The sequence below is a fragment of the Poecilia formosa genome, unplaced genomic scaffold, assembly GCF_000485575.1.
Source record: "Poecilia formosa unplaced genomic scaffold, Poecilia_formosa-5.1.2 Scaffold203, whole genome shotgun sequence".
Taxonomy (NCBI): domain Eukaryota; kingdom Metazoa; phylum Chordata; class Actinopteri; order Cyprinodontiformes; family Poeciliidae; genus Poecilia; species Poecilia formosa.
In genome coordinates this window covers 1056759-1073719 of record NW_006800142.1, presented here as the reverse complement: position 1 = coordinate 1073719, position 16961 = coordinate 1056759, and the positions used below count along the sequence as shown (strand labels likewise).

Here is a 16961-nt window from a genome sequence, read left to right as displayed (position 1 = left end):
AAATCAACTCTACAGGTAAAAGTTTGGAAGCAAAATCAAATTTATTCAAAGATCATTTGTGTTTGGTAGACTTAGCTTCAGTCACTACAAATATTTTTATTTTGTAAAAGATAAACTTATCAAAATAGATATTTGGTATAAAATTAGCAGATATTTTGTATTTACTTGCTTAGACTTTGCTTTCTTGCAAATCTTTTCGGGCAGACAGATGTTGGAGTAGGGGACGCGATCGTTTCTCATTGTGATTGACATTTGGTGGTTTGAACGTCGTTGGTTTCAAACCGTGGTGTTTTACTGGCTGTTGCAAGTAAAAATGTAGGTCAAAATGGAGAAAATTGTGTTATTCCCACTTTGTAGATAGATAATTACAATATTGATTAGTGATTTAGTTGTTGCTTTGAGTATAACTCGGCATAGATAAGACAACAGTCGCAAGGATCCTTTAAAAACGTAGTTGTGGTGTTATCAGTAGTTAATAAACAGTCGTGTGGTGTGATGTCATTCAGTGGGATGTTGCCTAAAGCAGCCATATGAGTAATTCTGAGTTCCCTGAAATTTGTTTTAAGAACGACATCTAAAATTGGGAAAGCCCAACTTCAAGGAGCTGTTTGGAGTTGAAAAGTTTGGAAAGTAGTTCTACGTTTTTGTTAAATTGCACCTCTTTCATGTCGTGGACCAGTACTGCTTGCAGCAGGCTTCAGAGTGGAGACAGTCATCTTAGTTTTGAAATCATAGTCTTGACTCCTTCTAACACACTTTTTATCATAAAAAAAAAATCCATCTCTAGCTCGCTCTATCTCTTTCTTGTCCTTAAAACTCCCCCATCCCCGAAGGCAATTAGCTTGTCAGTGTGGACAGTTTCACGTTTCAGTCGAGCCTGAAGGTGTCGATTTTGGAACGGGCATGTTAATGTTGAGTTTGCTTCAACGTGGAAAGTTACTCTGGTTTACTAGCATCCACCAGTTCGATACGCTTGAGCTTTGGTGGTCATTGATCTTCCGGACGAGATCAGATTGCTTAAATCTAGACACAATTAGATCCAGCAGGGATCTAACGCACAACAGAACTGGTTTTGAAATGGATAAAACCAACCTGAACAATGTTAAAGATGTGCAAAATGTGCTAAGAGGTGAGATCATCTACATTGGTTTGGTCAAATATCCGTCCGGAATTTGGTCAGAAAAAGTAAATTTTACCACATTTTACGAAGCGGGTAAGTATTTATTTAATTCTGCTTTAAAAAAAAAAATCAAATAAAACACCCTAAATTAATATGCCTTAATATTCATTCATGTGGGCAATGACTCTCGTTTTGTTTTGCAGATTTATATTGTGGTTATGCTTTGATGTCTTTTTTTTAAGACTTTCATGATCACTTTGCATTAATTTCCCCTGCAGGCTGTAAAGAAGGGAGCCAGTCAGACTGTGGTTGGTCTAATATTTGGGTGCTATGCTGTCTGCAATTTAATAGGTTCTATGGNTCTTTTTTTAGACTCGTGTTTATGCAGCACATTACTCCTGAAAGTTTCTCTCCGCGGACAGCTGTACCTGTGCTTTTAGAAAATGGAAGAAAGCTGCTTGCTTTGCTCCTTTGCAGGTTGTCTTGGTGCGCTGGAATGAGCCCTTCCAGAAGCTGGCTACCTGTGACATGGAAGGAGGCATCTTTGTATGGATCCAGTATGAGGGAAGGTGGTCTGTGGAGTTGGTGAATGACAGAGGAGCCCAGGTGTGCAATTTCGTTATTGTGTTTCAATAATAATGCAGCATGCATTTGTTACAAATATAAACCCCGCCATCGCTTTAGTTGTTTCACACCAATACCCCTAACAGTATATCTTATCGCCCTTCAGGTGAGTGATTTTACTTGGTCACACGACGGCACCCAAGCCCTCATCGCTTACAGGGATGGCTTTGTGTTAGTCGGCTCGGTCAGCGGGCAGAGACACTGGTCCTCAGAGATCAACCTGGAGAGTCAGATCACCTGTGGCATCTGGACACCTGACGATCAGCAGGTAAAAGACGCTCTGCTGAGTTTCTAGTATCAAAACATCCTTGGTGGTTCGCGTAAAGTGTTAAAGAAACGCTGTCTCCGTTTAGCGGCGGCTTAGTTATTAGTAACATAGTTGTTGTTATTGAACAACTTTCCCCGTAGGTGTTGTTTGGGACAGCAGATGGGCAGGTAATAGTGATGGACTGTCATGGACGGATGCTCGCTCACGTGTTGCTACACGAGTCTGACGGCATCGTCAGCATGTCGTGGAACTGCCCCGACTTCCTGGTCGAGGACAGCACAGAGAGCGACACGGACTCTGATGACAATATCCTGCCTTTAGGTATGACCGTTTCCTCCCCCTCTCTGCTCACGACAAACGCCTAATGAACCAATGAATGTACATGTACTTTTCTTCCTTTTTCCAAGTCCGAAGAGTCAAGCCTTTGTTGACAGTCACCTTCTTATCAGGAGATATCAGTTTGATGAACAACTACGATGATCTCTCTCCGGCTGTTATCCGTTCAGGACTGAAAGGTACGATCCCCCAGTATGATGATGCAACAAGGTATAGTTTTCAGATTTGGTAAAGGTAAGGTAGCCATTAATGTCATGGTGTCTTTTGACTTTAATCATCCAAATTTAGGGGTGCCCAAGTCAGGGCCCTGATAGCTTCAGTTCTGTAACTGTTAGATGCATCCCTGCTGGGGTGTTGGAGAAGGGAAGTATCTGAAAGTTTGCGGGACGCTAGCTCTCAAGAACAGGACTTGGACAAGACCAATTGTAGGTCTTGAATTTGTTTATTGAGAAACGCTGTTACTGCCACTTCAGGTTCCAGCCCACATGAGTAAAAATTACAACTTTATTGTCGACAGATTTCTTTCTGATTTAATTTTCCTCACTATAGATGTAGAAGCCCAGTGGTGCTCTCAGGGAGACCTCTTGGCTGTGGCTGGCATGGAGAAACACGGGCTCCCAGCCGACACAGCCTGTGCATCCATCATGCGGAATGCTCTTGTTAAGTTCTACAATGTACAAGGAGAGCACATATACACTCTGGAAACACCTGCACAGGTTAGTCTCTCTGTATAGCTGCAATATGGAACTATTATTAAAAAAAAATTTTTATCATTATGTTGTGACAGTATAAGACAGATAATCTATGAAAAAAATCAAGCTCCTGTGGCCTCGCCCAGTGCTCCTCGTATTAACTGCAGAAGTAGAAACAGCCAATCAGAGCCAGGACGAGGGTTTTAGCGCTGCCAATCACTCTTGTACTCACCCAAACCCTCTTGCTCTTTGCTAAGCTACAGCTGGTTCACTACAACATAGCCTGCCATGAATGCTAAAGCTAGTTAGCATCGCTACCGATGACGCCGGGTAAACGGTTTTCCTGTAACAGTAAGTTGTTTTCCCACCATTAGCAAATTGAGTAGCATCCAGGAGGTTGATTGGCATCGCTTAGATCTCCTGGCTACAATTTTTTTTAGGCATAGTTTCTTTAGTTTTTTATTATTATAAATATCTTAGAAGATAGCAATATAAAGAGACTAAATATTTATATAGTTTCTTACAAAAGATAGGCAGAAAGCTTGAGCCTTTCCATATTTTGTCAGTTAGCAAACAGAAACTTTAATGTATCCCGTTTTATGCAATAGACCCACACAAAGTGCATAATCGCTAAATGGAAAGACAATACAGCTTTTGTTACTTGCAAACATGTGTTCAAACATCACCCTGAACACACCAACAACACAATTAAACATAACGGTGGCATCATCATGATGTGGAACGCCATTCTTCAGCGGAGACAGGGAACATGGTCAGAGTTGATGGGAACATGCGTGGAGCTAAATACAGCGTGAGACTGGGGTGAAACTTTACCTTTCAGCACAATAGTGAACCTAAACCTGACCTACAATGGAACGGATTAGATCAAAGTCAATGTCAAATTTATTAAAAACAGGTTTAAAATTGCACCAGAGTGCTGTACAAAAATGATAACAAAATAAGTTGATGAAAAGAAAAAGAAAAATATATGCTAAAATAATAAGAGTAATAATAAGTAAATAAAAAAAATATCACAACAGAAGAGCTACAGTATCAGGCCTCAATTAAATGCCAAAGTTCAGACCTTCAAATGTAGAAGTTGTGGCAGAACTTGCTGTCTGCAGATGCTCTAATCGGACCGAACTTCAGCTACTTTAGGCAAAAAAAAAAAAAATTTGCGAAAATGTCCATCTTTGCCTCTGCTAAGTTTAAAGAGACGTACCCCCAATAATTAAAGTATTCACTCAGGTTGGGGTCTGATAGTACAAACGTCTGCCTCACTTTGCAGATTTTCATTTCCCTTAAAAACTATGGACTACTTTATGAAGTTCCATATCAAATCCAAGTGTTTTCATGGTACGAATTTTTGGTTAACATGTGGCAAAGTGTTGAAAACACCAGTGAATATGAAAACTTTTGCAGGGCTTCTTGTCTGAGACTGTTAGTTACATAAATACCATAGAAGTGTCCAGTGTGTTCTAACAATAGAAGATCTTTGGTTGCTCTGTTTCAGAGGCCCATCACTACCATCTGCTGGGGTCACAGAGACTCCCGCCTGTTCCTTGCATGCGGACCAGCTCTCTATGTGGTGCGTGTGGAGCACAGGGTGGCCAGCCTCCAGCTCTTGTGCCAGCAGGGTATTGCGAGCGCCCTGCGCGAAGAGAAGGACGTTGGGAAGCTGAACATGCCCTCGCTGCTCTGCTCTTACGTTACATCTGCTTTTATACCGACCATCAAGGTATTTCACTTCAGCGTATTTCCTAAAACCTGCAGTTGTGTGGCTAGGTCATGCTGATCCTGCTGTGGAAGTGAGCAGAGGTCATCGGACACTCACATTTTCATATTGTCCCCTTGAGCAGCCAGAAATCTTTCCTTTCTCTGTTCCAGCCTCCGATTCCTGACCCCAACAACATCCGCGACTTTGTCAGCTACCCCACGTCCGGGAACGAGCGGCTGCACTGCACCATGAAGCGAGCGGAGGATAGTCCTGAGGCAGGCGGCCCCTGCTACACGCTGTACCTGGAGTATCTTGGGGGGCTGGTGCCTATTCTCAAGGGAAGGCGCATCAGTAAGCTCAGGCCTGAGTTTGTCATTATGGATCCAAAAACTGAAGGCAAGCCTGGTGAGTTCACAATTGACCCTAATATTCATCAGAATTTGTGTGTATGTTTTTCCAGAGATGCACGGAGCAATTGGAGAGCAAATTTTCCCTTCATCTACCCTGAATGTTGATCAGCCTCTCAAATACTAAAAAAAAAAAAAACCCAGATTTTTCTTCTTCCTAATTATTAATTGCAGCAAAACTATAAATAATTTTCAGTCTGTAAATATTTCAGCAAACAACAGATATGTTGTTAGTTATTCAGTTTCTGTTGGATCTAAAACAGCTTCATATACGATAGAGTTGTCAAGTTATAAAAACTTTGTGCATCCTTTTAATTAAGAAAGTCCAGTCAAGTTTATTTGTGGAGCACATTTCAGCAAATGTTCAGTGCTTTACCTCATGAAAACATAACACAGTCACCAATTGTGAAACAAAAGCCATCATCAAAATCATAAAATAAAAATCTTCTGAAAAAACTGAATGGACCACTGCACTGAACCCCATTGAAAACCTCATGGCTACGCCACAAAATATTAATTTCTGAACTCTTCCTGAGTTAAAACATTAGTATTGTTGTTTTTAAATGAATATTAACTTGTTTTCTTTGCATTATTTGAGGTCTGTAAGGACTGCATCTTTTTTCGTTAATTTGACCATTTCTCATTTTCTGTAAATAAATACCAAATTCTTGCTTGGCTGTTTTACAGTTTTCTGAAAGTTTGATCCAGATTTATGCAGCATAGAAGCTGAATTCTGGTTCAGGGGATACAGAGCAGGCTAAAACCAGAAAACCTGAGTGGCCTGGAATGACAAATGGTCTACCACATATTTTGGTGCTAAGCCAATCAGTGATTTATAAACTAACAAACATATTTTAATGTTTAATGGGTGATGTGCTCTGTCTTCCTGGTCTTGGTGAGATCACGAGCAGCAGCATTCAGCATCTGCTGCAGCTGATGCTGATCAATTTTTCAGGCAAAGCCGTGAAGACATTGTTGCAGTAATCAGTGCGACTAAAGGCAAACTGAAGGGAAAGGGCAACGTGAGCCATCTGATTCTTCTCTGAAAAGAGCTTATTAAAACAATCAGGACTAAATTTACACAATACAATGGCATGTCAACAAGATCTTAGCAGTTGGCTGCTGGACATTTTATTTTTTTGTGTGTGAAATACTTAAAGAATTGTTCCAAACTGACTCAGAATACCTTATTGATGTATCTCTATTTTTATAAATGTTTTGCTGAGGACAGATGAGCCATAAGGCAGCATTGGATAGGAGATAAAAACACAGGTGCTCAAACACACTTTTATTGCTTTCCAGAAGGGATATGAGTGCTGTGTTCTAACCATTTGCCAGGAGGAAGAACAAACGCAGTCTCCTCTCTGATGTAACATGATTTGTGGCCTGATTCAGAAATAGCCTGTGCGAGGACCGGGCATTTGGCTCATTAAATCATTTTTATGCAACGGAAATTTAATGTCACGTTTGTTTTAGTTTTTTTTTTTGTTTGTTTTTTTTGCCACAGACATGTTTTTGCTCGGTAATCTTCAGTACCGCTTGTGTTTCTTGTTCCAGAGGACGTGTGTGTGAATCCCATGATCTCCTACACAGACAGCTGTAACTGCTCCGACTCCAGTGACATCGACTTGAGTGACGAGTGGGTGGGGAAGAAGTCGCCAAAGTTATCCCGCGGAAACAGGTTGCCTCGTCGGAAATGATGTCGACGAAGCCTTTGCGCATTCAGGATTCGTCTATTGATGCTGTTATTTTAACAAGTCTAACAATATATATATTTTTCTTAGGTTAAATATGGATTCAAGAAAATCCCCCAAACTTTCACGCGCCAATCAAGAAGGGCAACGGTCACCACGGCTACCGACTAAAAAGCCTCCGGTTCGGTCGCCCAGTCTGACCCGCCGTGAGTTTACAATGGATGGAAACACAGAGGTACTTTTGACCTTTACTCAAAATTATTTGTCAACGCTCTTGACGTCTTCAAACATAGCATATAAGACATTACATCGATTATGTAATGTTCATACTCACATTTTGTCACATTACAACCACAAATTCTATTGTTGGGGTTTTATGTAGTCAGCCAACACAAAGCTGTGCATAATTGTTAAGATGGGGGTGAAATTATATGAGAACGGTTTTGATGAGAACGGATTTCACATTTTTTATGAATGAATCTCCCTGGGTCGATATGTAGCCTATTTTAAAGCTTCAAGTCTTTTCAAGTATGTCTAACAGCTTCACTACAAAATAGCTCAGGGTCAGTCAGTCTGATCAGCATCTTGACATTCGATGTCTTGCCTTTATATACTTTGGCATGTTGTGTGGAAAGCTGGAGTCAAACTTAGAAGCTTTGCATTACTATTTGATTACTCTCACCACTCAAATTCATTTGGTGGTATCAGAGTGAAGACGTGAAATAAGGTGAAAATATTTGGAGATGTTCAGTAAATTACATTTAAGGCCAAGTAAAACCAGGGAAGTAATCTTCCACTAGTTTTTTCATCTTATGCAGGAAACCAACCGATTGCATAATCAACAAGTACTGATACTTCAGTATTTTTGTTAGATTTCTTTATTTCTATTTGTTAAATATACAACTAAATCCAAAAAAATCTAAATAAAATCCAGTTAATAAAACCTTGTTGTGCCAGAGGTTCATGCAGACTAATTTAGTAATTTTCTATTTTTACACTTCCACAGCACAACTACCTTGCCCAAGTCACATCTAACATTTGGGGAACAAAGTTCAAAATTGTAGGACTCGCCTCTTTCCTCCCAGCCAATCTCGGTGCAGGTAAATATCCCAAAAATGTCCGATGCATGTATGATTTGTATACAAAACAATTTATGATTCATGTTTTTTTTTTTCTTCTTCTTTGTGTATTCTTTTGCTTCAGTGATCTACAAGACTAGTTTGCTGCATCTGCAACCGAGGCAGATGACTATCTACCTTCCTGAAGTGCGAAAGATTTCTCATGACTTCATGAGCCTGCCTGTGTTCAACCCCAATGTGTTCAGTGAGGACGAGGATGACCTACCAGGTTCCAACGACAGCACGATTGTCAATGAAAAAAAACATGTAAAATTATTAATATACGATGAGATTTCAGTGTCTTTGGGTAAATTTCTGCTCTGTGTCTTCTTAAAGTGATGGGGCCGTCTGGAGTAGCCGGAGACAACCCACCCTGTACCGTCAATATTCCCATCGCTCCCATCCACAGCCCAGCTCAAGCCATGTCTCCAACTCAAAGCATCGGACTTGTTCAATCCCTCCTGGCCAATCAGAACATTCAGCTTGACGTGCTAACCAATCCAACAGCCACGGCCGCAGCAGCGGCTGCGGCGGCGGCTGCCTCAGCCTCAGTCCCCGTCCCTGATCATGGCCAAGATGCTGTTGCGTCACCATACCCTGTTCCAACTAGATATTCAAATCATAGTCAGGGGATTTTCAGTGGGTTAGACATGGGTCCTCTTCTCCCTGGTACTCTGCCTCCCCCACCACCGCCTCACCATCTACCGCCACAGCCTCACTCGCAGCGGGCTCACTCACAGCAGCTTCGCCAGCAGCCATCGAAACAATCCCATACGGTGCAAACGCAGCAGCAGCTGCAGCAGCAACAGCAGCAGAAGATGCATCATCACCAACTGCAACAACAGCAACAACAGCACCATCCGTCCCAGTCACAACAGCAGCAACACCACCATCCGTCCCAGACGCAGCAGCAGCAGCAGCAGCAGCAGCAGCAGCAACAACAACAGCCACAACATCAACAGCTGCAGCAGATGCATCACCCACAGACTCTACACCAACAGGCCCAACATCATCAACACCAGGCTCAACAGCACCCGCCAATGCAACAGGCCCAACAGCTTCAGCAACAGCAGCAAATCCAACAGCAGCAGCACCAGATGCAGCTGCAGCACGAGCAGATGCAGCAGCAGCAGCAGCAGATGCAGCAGCAGCAGCAGCAGATCCGGCAGCAGATCCAGGAGATGCGGCAGCAGCAGCAGCAGCTGCAGCAGCAGCATCAGCAGATCCAGCAGCAACATCAGCAGATGCAGAGGCAGCACCAACAAATGCAGCAGCAGCTCAAAATGCAGATGTCGCTGCCGCCGCCTCCCACTGGCTATCCAACCATTTCTCTGCAACAGATCCATCTCCTTCCTTCAATCCCTCCTCCCACTGCTGTGCCTGAGCTGGACAGGGGGGACCACGCACACACGCTGAAGCCGACTCTTCCACGGACGTTACCTCCTTCCTTCAGCGACGCAGACGGAGCTGTGGAGATCCAGATGAGGAAGGTAAACCCCCCACCTCCGTACCCAGGGACCGTGGTGTCTGCGGCAGCAGCTACAGCAGCCGCTGCTCCTCAAACGTTCATTACAAACTGTGACAGCCCAAGTGTCCTGGCCCCCGATCCCTGCCTCAAGAAAGACGAATTTTTGCTTCACCCAGTCACCTTGCAGTACCCAACCCCTCTGGGGTACGAACGGATCACCACCTTTGACAGCAGTGGCAATGTAGAGGAGGTGTGTCGCCCACGGAGACGCCTCATTCGCAATCAGAATGCATACTCTGTTCATGGCATTGGAGGTTCGGCAACTCTTAAAGTGACTTCCACTGAAAATAAAAAAATTCAACTACCATACAGCTCAGCCACGTTGAGTCGTCTGTCCGTTCCTCGGTATTCTATACCAAGCGGAGACCCTCCTCCGTACCCTGATCCGGCCAATCAGGTAACTGCTACTCTTCCTCCTCCTCAGAAAATCGACAGCAGTCTGATTCATGCCACTCTACGTCGTGAGCGCAGAGATGTGGGACTCAAAGTGCCACAGATGATGGACAGCTCGAGAACTTTGCCTACCAAGGCGAAAATGAACAGCGCATTGTCGCTTTCCTACCAGCAGAGGGTGCCCACTGCATTGTACACGTGCACACAGTGCAGCAGTAACAGCAGTAGCACCAGTGTCAGTGTAACCGGAGGGGGGACTACGAGTAGTGGCATCGCAGGCGGCACGGTCGTAAGGCAAGACTTCCCGCCAGGCAAAGGGGCTCATCACAGCACCATCATAGTGCACTCCAAAAGTGCCTCACCGCTGGCGTCTCAGTCGTCTTACAGTCTATTGGGAGCGGTAGATAACAGCCGGGACAGAACAGTGTACGTAAACTCTGCGTTTACTGAAGACGAGACACTAAATCAGCAGTGTCACCTTGAGAAATCTGTTCGTCAGTTGAATCTGGGCGATGGCAGTATGACAGTCAAACGCCCTCCGCCTTATCAGTGGGACACCTCCACCGCAGAGGACTTCTGGCTTACTCCAGAGCAGACGATGTTAGCCCCGCCACCAGGAAATCCTAAACCACCCCCTCTCATTATCAGTCAGGCGCAGCACTTGGACGTTACTCGGCTTCCTTTTGTCCTCACAACGAAGCCTCCAACCAGTCTGAACACGAGCACTCTTACCTTCCCATCAGGATACCAGATATCCCTCTCACCTTTCCCCCCAGGTGTGGGTCACAGTGGACCTCCACTCCAGACCCTACAGAACCCTCCACCACAGTGTTCCCCAAATGAGGTAGTCACCTCTGTATCCTTTGCCCAACAGGATCCTAGTTTGGTCTTACCACCAGGGTACCCTCCAAACTTGGCTAACTTGGCTTGCTGTCCTCTCCCTCCATTGTACCCTGGAGCTAGCTCATGCGCTGGACTTCAGCTTCACCCTGTCAGTTTACATCCTTGGAACCCTTACCCCTGTCCACCACCAATGCAAGATCCTCCACCTCCTCCCCTGCCTACCAAAACTCATCAGATTTTAGAAAAGCCTCTACTCTCCCCACCTCCTCCCACTGCTCCACCTCCACCACCTCCACTACCACCTCCTCCCCCGCCCACTGAGTTGATCCCATCCAAAAGTGCCACAGAAGACCAAGCAGAGTCTGCCAACAATTTTCCCGAGCCGTCGTCCCTTAACGAAAGCCCCGTTCCCCAGGAGTCGGAACGCTACAGCAAGAAGAGCCGCAAAAGGCTTGACAGCAGGGCAGAAGAGGGCAACATGCCCACGGTCTCTGAGAGCAGATCGAGAAAGGAAGGGCGGGCACTCTCTGACTTCAACACCCTCATGTCCAGCCCAAGGCTCGGCAGTAGAGAGAAGAAGAAGCCCAAGGGGCAGAGAGAGCAACTGAATAAGACTAAGAAAATGAGCAGGACGACGAACGAGTTCCAGGACAGCTCCGAAAGCGAACCAGAACTGTTCATTAGTGGCGACGAGCTCATGAACCAGAACCAGAGTAGCAAAAAGAGCTGGAAGAACAAGAGGAGCCTGCGTATGGCAAGTGAGCTGGAAGAGATCAAGTGCCGCAAAGCCAACGAAAGAGAAGACCGCAGTTTAGGTAGCCAAGGGTTCGTCTATGTCATGGCCAATAAGCAGCCACTCTGGAACGAGGCTACGCAGGTCTATCAGCTTGACTTTGGTGGTCGGGTCACTCAGGAGTCAGCAAAGAATTTTCAGATAGAGCTGGATGGCAGGCAGGTAATGTGAAAAGCAATGACGCAAGAGTTTTAATGGTGACCAAATAACTTTCTGAAACAATAAGAAATCCCTGATGTGTTTCTGATGTTCTCTGTTGTTTCAGGTGATGCAGTTTGGGCGAATAGACGGGAACGCTTACATCCTGGATTTCCAGTACCCTTTCTCTGCCGTGCAGGCGTTTGCTGTCGCCTTGGCCAATGTGACTCAAAGACTGAAATGAAGAGTCGTTTTGCCGGTGTTGCTGTTCTGTACTGGTCGGGACTGAGACACATTTATTACATTTTTTCCCAGATTTTTTTTTTTTTTTTTTGATTTGACTGTTCACATACCTGTGATTTACAGTTAGTATCGAAAGCAAAGTCAGCTTGTCAAGTACTGATGGAAGCAGTTTATCCAGAACTTTGACTTAATGCTGTAGTTCAGAAATATAACTTAGAATAAATATTATAAATAAATATAAAAGTCTTTACATAATTGATATTCATTCTGCATTAAATAAATGCAATTTCTGAGGGTAGAATGGAGTTTGAAATTCAGAATACATTGCCTCTAAGCCATACCATAAGATATCTAACACAAATCTTGCACTTTTTAAAATTTGTTTAAAAGGAATCCAGTAAAGAAGGCTGGTTTTATTATTAGTTGTTTTTAGGATTTCACTAACTTTGCTGATTCAAATCTCATTCCAGGCCAGGATTAAGGTGAGATTTGTTTAATTTGTTCTGCTACATGCTTTCAATGAGTGAGTCATTGCATCTGAAAGACCTGAGCAAAGTTTGGCATCGTATTTATGTTACTTCTATGAAGTGATGCAATGGGCGTTAAAATACATCTTTTGGCAAAAATATTACAATTTGATTCAGTGAGGCAGTAATATTTCATTGAGGCTTGCATTTTACATTTGTACATTCAATCGTATTTCGTGTAATTCTGTAGCCCAAACACTGTTTTTGTTTACAGAAATCCTCCTGTTGCTGGTTGATTAAGTCTTTGAGTGCCATATGTAAGCTAAAGTGAAATCTTACTCTTTTTTTTTTTTTCTTTTTTTTTTTGCTGGGTGTTTATGATGCTACTTGAATCCTGCATTTGAATGTGAAGTGCTGTAGTTTCACTATTTGGAAATCAGTGCTGCTTTGAATAGATAGAGCTTTTGTGCAATAATCCTACCTACACAGAACTGATGTTGTAATTGCAAAGGAAAATATAAAGCCGCTTGCTACACTGTGGATTTAGCAAGTGACCTACGCTTAGATAAGAAGTGCTTATACGTTGCTAACATTTTTTTTTCATTTCTTTTGTTTTTACTTACCAAATATTTTGTGATGTTACATCTGTAGACAAAAAAAAAAGAAAATAATTTTGCAAAAGTGTATTTATAAGTTGTTGCAGTGAGCTGTAGGAGTGAGATTCATGTAAATTTGGTGCTAATGTATAAAAAAGATAAATTATTATTGAATGTTTGTTTCAAATTACTTTAAGGGGAAAACCTTGGAGAGCAACAAGAAGTGCAATGATTTAATTTTACAATGCTTTTCCCCCTCTGTGCAACTTTAAAGACAGTGTTCGCCAGTCATCAGCAATACTGCCTAATGAAGAGTTTGCAGCCAGATTTTATTTCTTATTCTGTGATGAAAAGAAAAAAAAAGGTTTGTAAAGACCTATGGGTTAGCCAAAATGTAATAAAATCTATTTATCTGCAATGTTTTTGCTGCTGTTTTATTTGTGAAGTAATTTCTCTAAAATCTCCAGGTCTAATCTCCTGTTCCCGGGTACTGATTGTGTTATTAACATTATCATTACTGTAATTTCCATTCTATTTTCATTTGTTATTTAATTGTTTTTCTCTCTTTTTCATATTCCGTATTTTTTTTAGTAAAAATAACTTCACATGTTACTTCTTTTTTAAATTATTTTTTCCATATTCTGTGGGTATTTATTTATATCTTACATTGATATATTTTTTCTCCTGTTGTGTTTCCTCTGCATTTTCTCCCCCGTCTTCTCCTTTGTCCGTTTCTTTTTTGTTATTATTTCCCTCATGTTTTGTATTGTTTTGCTGTTTTTCCAAGTTCTCAATCCGTATCCATGACATGCATTATTGTTCTAGCGCTAACCGGAAGTGGACTTTTATTTTGAAAAGGTTGACCCTAAAGTCACTTAGGAAGTTTCTCATGTCGGCCCTGTTCGCCGTCGGTTCTGTGCGGGAGCTTGTTTTTCACTCAGCTTGGAGTCGGGAGAGTAGCGGCGGCGTCTAATTGGGTTTTCAGGATACCTGTTCGCCTGTTTGTTTGTGAATCACTACCTGGAACTACCTTAAGTCTGAAAATAGTTTTAATTATAAAAAATAAAAAATGGACGCGCATGTTGCTTCCCAACAGGCAGGTGAGTGGGAACTTCCGTAACTCCGTAGTAAATATCCATCAAATTCCTCTGGCTGTAAATTAGCTACAGAGAGCCAACGATGACTTTGCGATGATTTTGCTCCTGATGCAAAAGAGCATAAAGTTGTTCAGATTGAAAAAGTTCAAACCTTTCTGTTTTCTGTTTCTGTTCCCTTTTTCCCCCCCAGCAGAAAACTCCTTTCCAGCTGAAACAACAGAACAACCTACCAGAATGACAAGAATACAGATTCTCACTTTAATTTCGTTGGCATCTGTTAATTTCAGTTCAATGATCTGCTACTCTATATTGGGCCCCTTTTTCCCTAATGAGGTAAGTTAAAGGAGGTCAGAATAATGGGAAATAAATCTCAAATCTTGTTTTTTTTTTTTTCGTTAAATGTTGAATTTCTCCTGAAGTGAACCTAAATAATGTAATAGTATTTCTTTACATTTATTAACTTATGGATTTTGGGAAACGGTATTTGTTTATGGTCTGAAATACATGAGATATAGAAAAAAGACAAAAAAAAAATCAACTCTACAGGTAAAAGTTTGGAAGCAAAATCAAATTTATTCAAAGATCATTTGTGTTTGGTAGACTTAGCTTCAGTCACTACAAATATTTTTATTTTGTAAAAGATAAACTTATCAAAATAGATATTTGGTATAAAATTAGCAGATATTTTGTATTTACTTGCTTAGACTTTGCTTTCTTGCAAATCTTTTCGGGCAGACAGATGTTGGAGTAGGGGACGCGATCGTTTCTCATTGTGATTGACATTTGGTGGTTTGAACGTCGTTGGTTTCAAACCGTGGTGTTTTACTGGCTGTTGCAAGTAAAAATGTAGGTCAAAATGGAGAAAATTGTGTTATTCCCACTTTGTAGATAGATAATTACAATATTGATTAGTGATTTAGTTGTTGCTTTGAGTATAACTCGGCATAGATAAGACAACAGTCGCAAGGATCCTTTAAAAACGTAGTTGTGGTGTTATCAGTAGTTAATAAACAGTCGTGTGGTGTGATGTCATTCAGTGGGATGTTGCCTAAAGCAGCCATATGAGTAATTCTGAGTTCCCTGAAATTTGTTTTAAGAACGACATCTAAAATTGGGAAAGCCCAACTTCAAGGAGCTGTTTGGAGTTGAAAAGTTTGGAAAGTAGTTCTACGTTTTTGTTAAATTGCACCTCTTTCATGTCGTGGACCAGTACTGCTTGCAGCAGGCTTCAGAGTGGAGACAGTCATCTTAGTTTTGAAATCATAGTCTTGACTCCTTCTAACACACTTTTTATCATAAAAAAAAAATCCATCTCTAGCTCGCTCTATCTCTTTCTTGTCCTTAAAACTCCCCCATCCCCGAAGGCAATTAGCTTGTCAGTGTGGACAGTTTCACGTTTCAGTCGAGCCTGAAGGTGTCGATTTTGGAACGGGCATGTTAATGTTGAGTTTGCTTCAACGTGGAAAGTTACTCTGGTTTACTAGCATCCACCAGTTCGATACGCTTGAGCTTTGGTGGTCATTGATCTTCCGGACGAGATCAGATTGCTTAAATCTAGACACAATTAGATCCAGCAGGGATCTAACGCACAACAGAACTGGTTTTGAAATGGATAAAACCAACCTGAACAATGTTAAAGATGTGCAAAATGTGCTAAGAGGTGAGATCATCTACATTGGTTTGGTCAAATATCCGTCCGGAATTTGGTCAGAAAAAGTAAATTTTACCACATTTTACGAAGCGGGTAAGTATTTATTTAATTCTGCTTTAAAAAAAAAAATCAAATAAAACACCCTAAATTAATATGCCTTAATATTCATTCATGTGGGCAATGACTCTCGTTTTGTTTTGCAGATTTATATTGTGGTTATGCTTTGATGTCTTTTTTTTAAGACTTTCATGATCACTTTGCATTAATTTCCCCTGCAGGCTGTAAAGAAGGGAGCCAGTCAGACTGTGGTTGGTCTAATATTTGGGTGCTATGCTGTCTGCAATTTAATAGGTTCTATGGTGATGGGAAGATATGTAAGTACATGACAGTATGTCAGCAGCACATATGTAATTTTTTCAGCTCACGACTCAGCAGGTGTCACACTTTTTTTTTTTTGCAGATTGTCCAGATTGGAGCAAAATTTATGCTAATCGCAGGACTTTTTGTATCGTCAGTGTGCACCATCATGTTTGGGTGAGCAACTTTATTCATGTTTGTTGGCCATAGATGTACTAGTGAAATAAATTAAGACTGGAAAATGTATCTGTTTCACTAATTTAACTGTAAAAGCAAAACACTACGTTGTGCTTGAAACTGAATTGAATCACTGAAGTGACTCGATTCGTTCACATACCAAGTCGTCTCCTCTTTTTATTTCACGGCAGATTACTCGATCGGGCCCCCCCGGGGGCCCCCTTCATTAGCCTGTGCTTTATAGTGAGGTCCGTCGACGCCGTGGGCTTCGCTGCCGCCATGACCTCCACTTTTGCCATGACGGCGAAAATTTTCCCAAACAATGTGGCGACTGTTTTGGTGAGAGCAGACCTCCTTTGTCTGGCCGGTATGCAGCTGAGACGTTAGTCTTGAGAAAACAGGAAAGTAGTTTGAGCTGGTATGTGTTGGTTCAGTCATGTTCATCCCAGTCCCATGAGAAATACTCTGCTGCTCTCATCCACTTGTTCACTATGTGTCGGCTAGAAATTGTTTATTTTTCCCATGTTGTCGTCATATTGAAATCATCATTTTCTTGCCTAAATCGTCTTTTGGTAATAAAAAGTTAGTGATATATATATATAATTTTTTTTTTTCCAAAATTACAAAAAAAAATGACTTAACCAATCATTTTAGGAAGGTGACTATGTATGGAGTTGCTTTTTCCCCCCATTTTTTAAATGT

General features: G+C 41.9%; 2 protein-coding genes across 3 annotated transcripts in view; both read left to right on the top strand.

The window, feature by feature from the left end:
• Positions 1-1522: 1522 nt before the first annotated feature.
• LOC103148372 (tubby-related protein 4-like) lies at positions 1523-13326 on the top strand (the record flags this gene model as incomplete). Its single annotated transcript, XM_016679140.1, has 13 exons — positions 1523-1726; positions 1851-2012; positions 2153-2333; positions 2420-2527; positions 2898-3064; positions 4554-4778; positions 4928-5162; positions 6722-6845; positions 6949-7093; positions 7865-7958; positions 8062-8205; positions 8313-11695; positions 11799-13326. Coding segments are annotated over 13 exons (5289 nt in total), but the record flags the coding sequence as incomplete, so codon positions are not given.
• Positions 13327-13837: 511 nt separating this feature from the next.
• The window catches only part of slc18b1 (solute carrier family 18 member B1), a 6331-nt gene continuing 3207 nt past the window's right edge, over positions 13838-16961 (top strand). The window contains exons 1-5 of one of the 2 annotated variants that reach the window (XM_007567084.2): positions 13838-14077; positions 14265-14407; positions 16004-16099; positions 16186-16259; positions 16451-16598. In XM_007567084.2, the coding sequence (XP_007567146.1) occupies positions 14047-14077; positions 14265-14407; positions 16004-16099; positions 16186-16259; positions 16451-16598 (492 nt within the window). In that variant the 5' untranslated portion in view covers positions 13838-14046. The remainder of the gene's footprint in view (positions 14078-14264; positions 14408-16003; positions 16100-16185; positions 16260-16450; positions 16599-16961) is intronic. The other variant, XM_007567086.2, reaches the window with a different exon arrangement.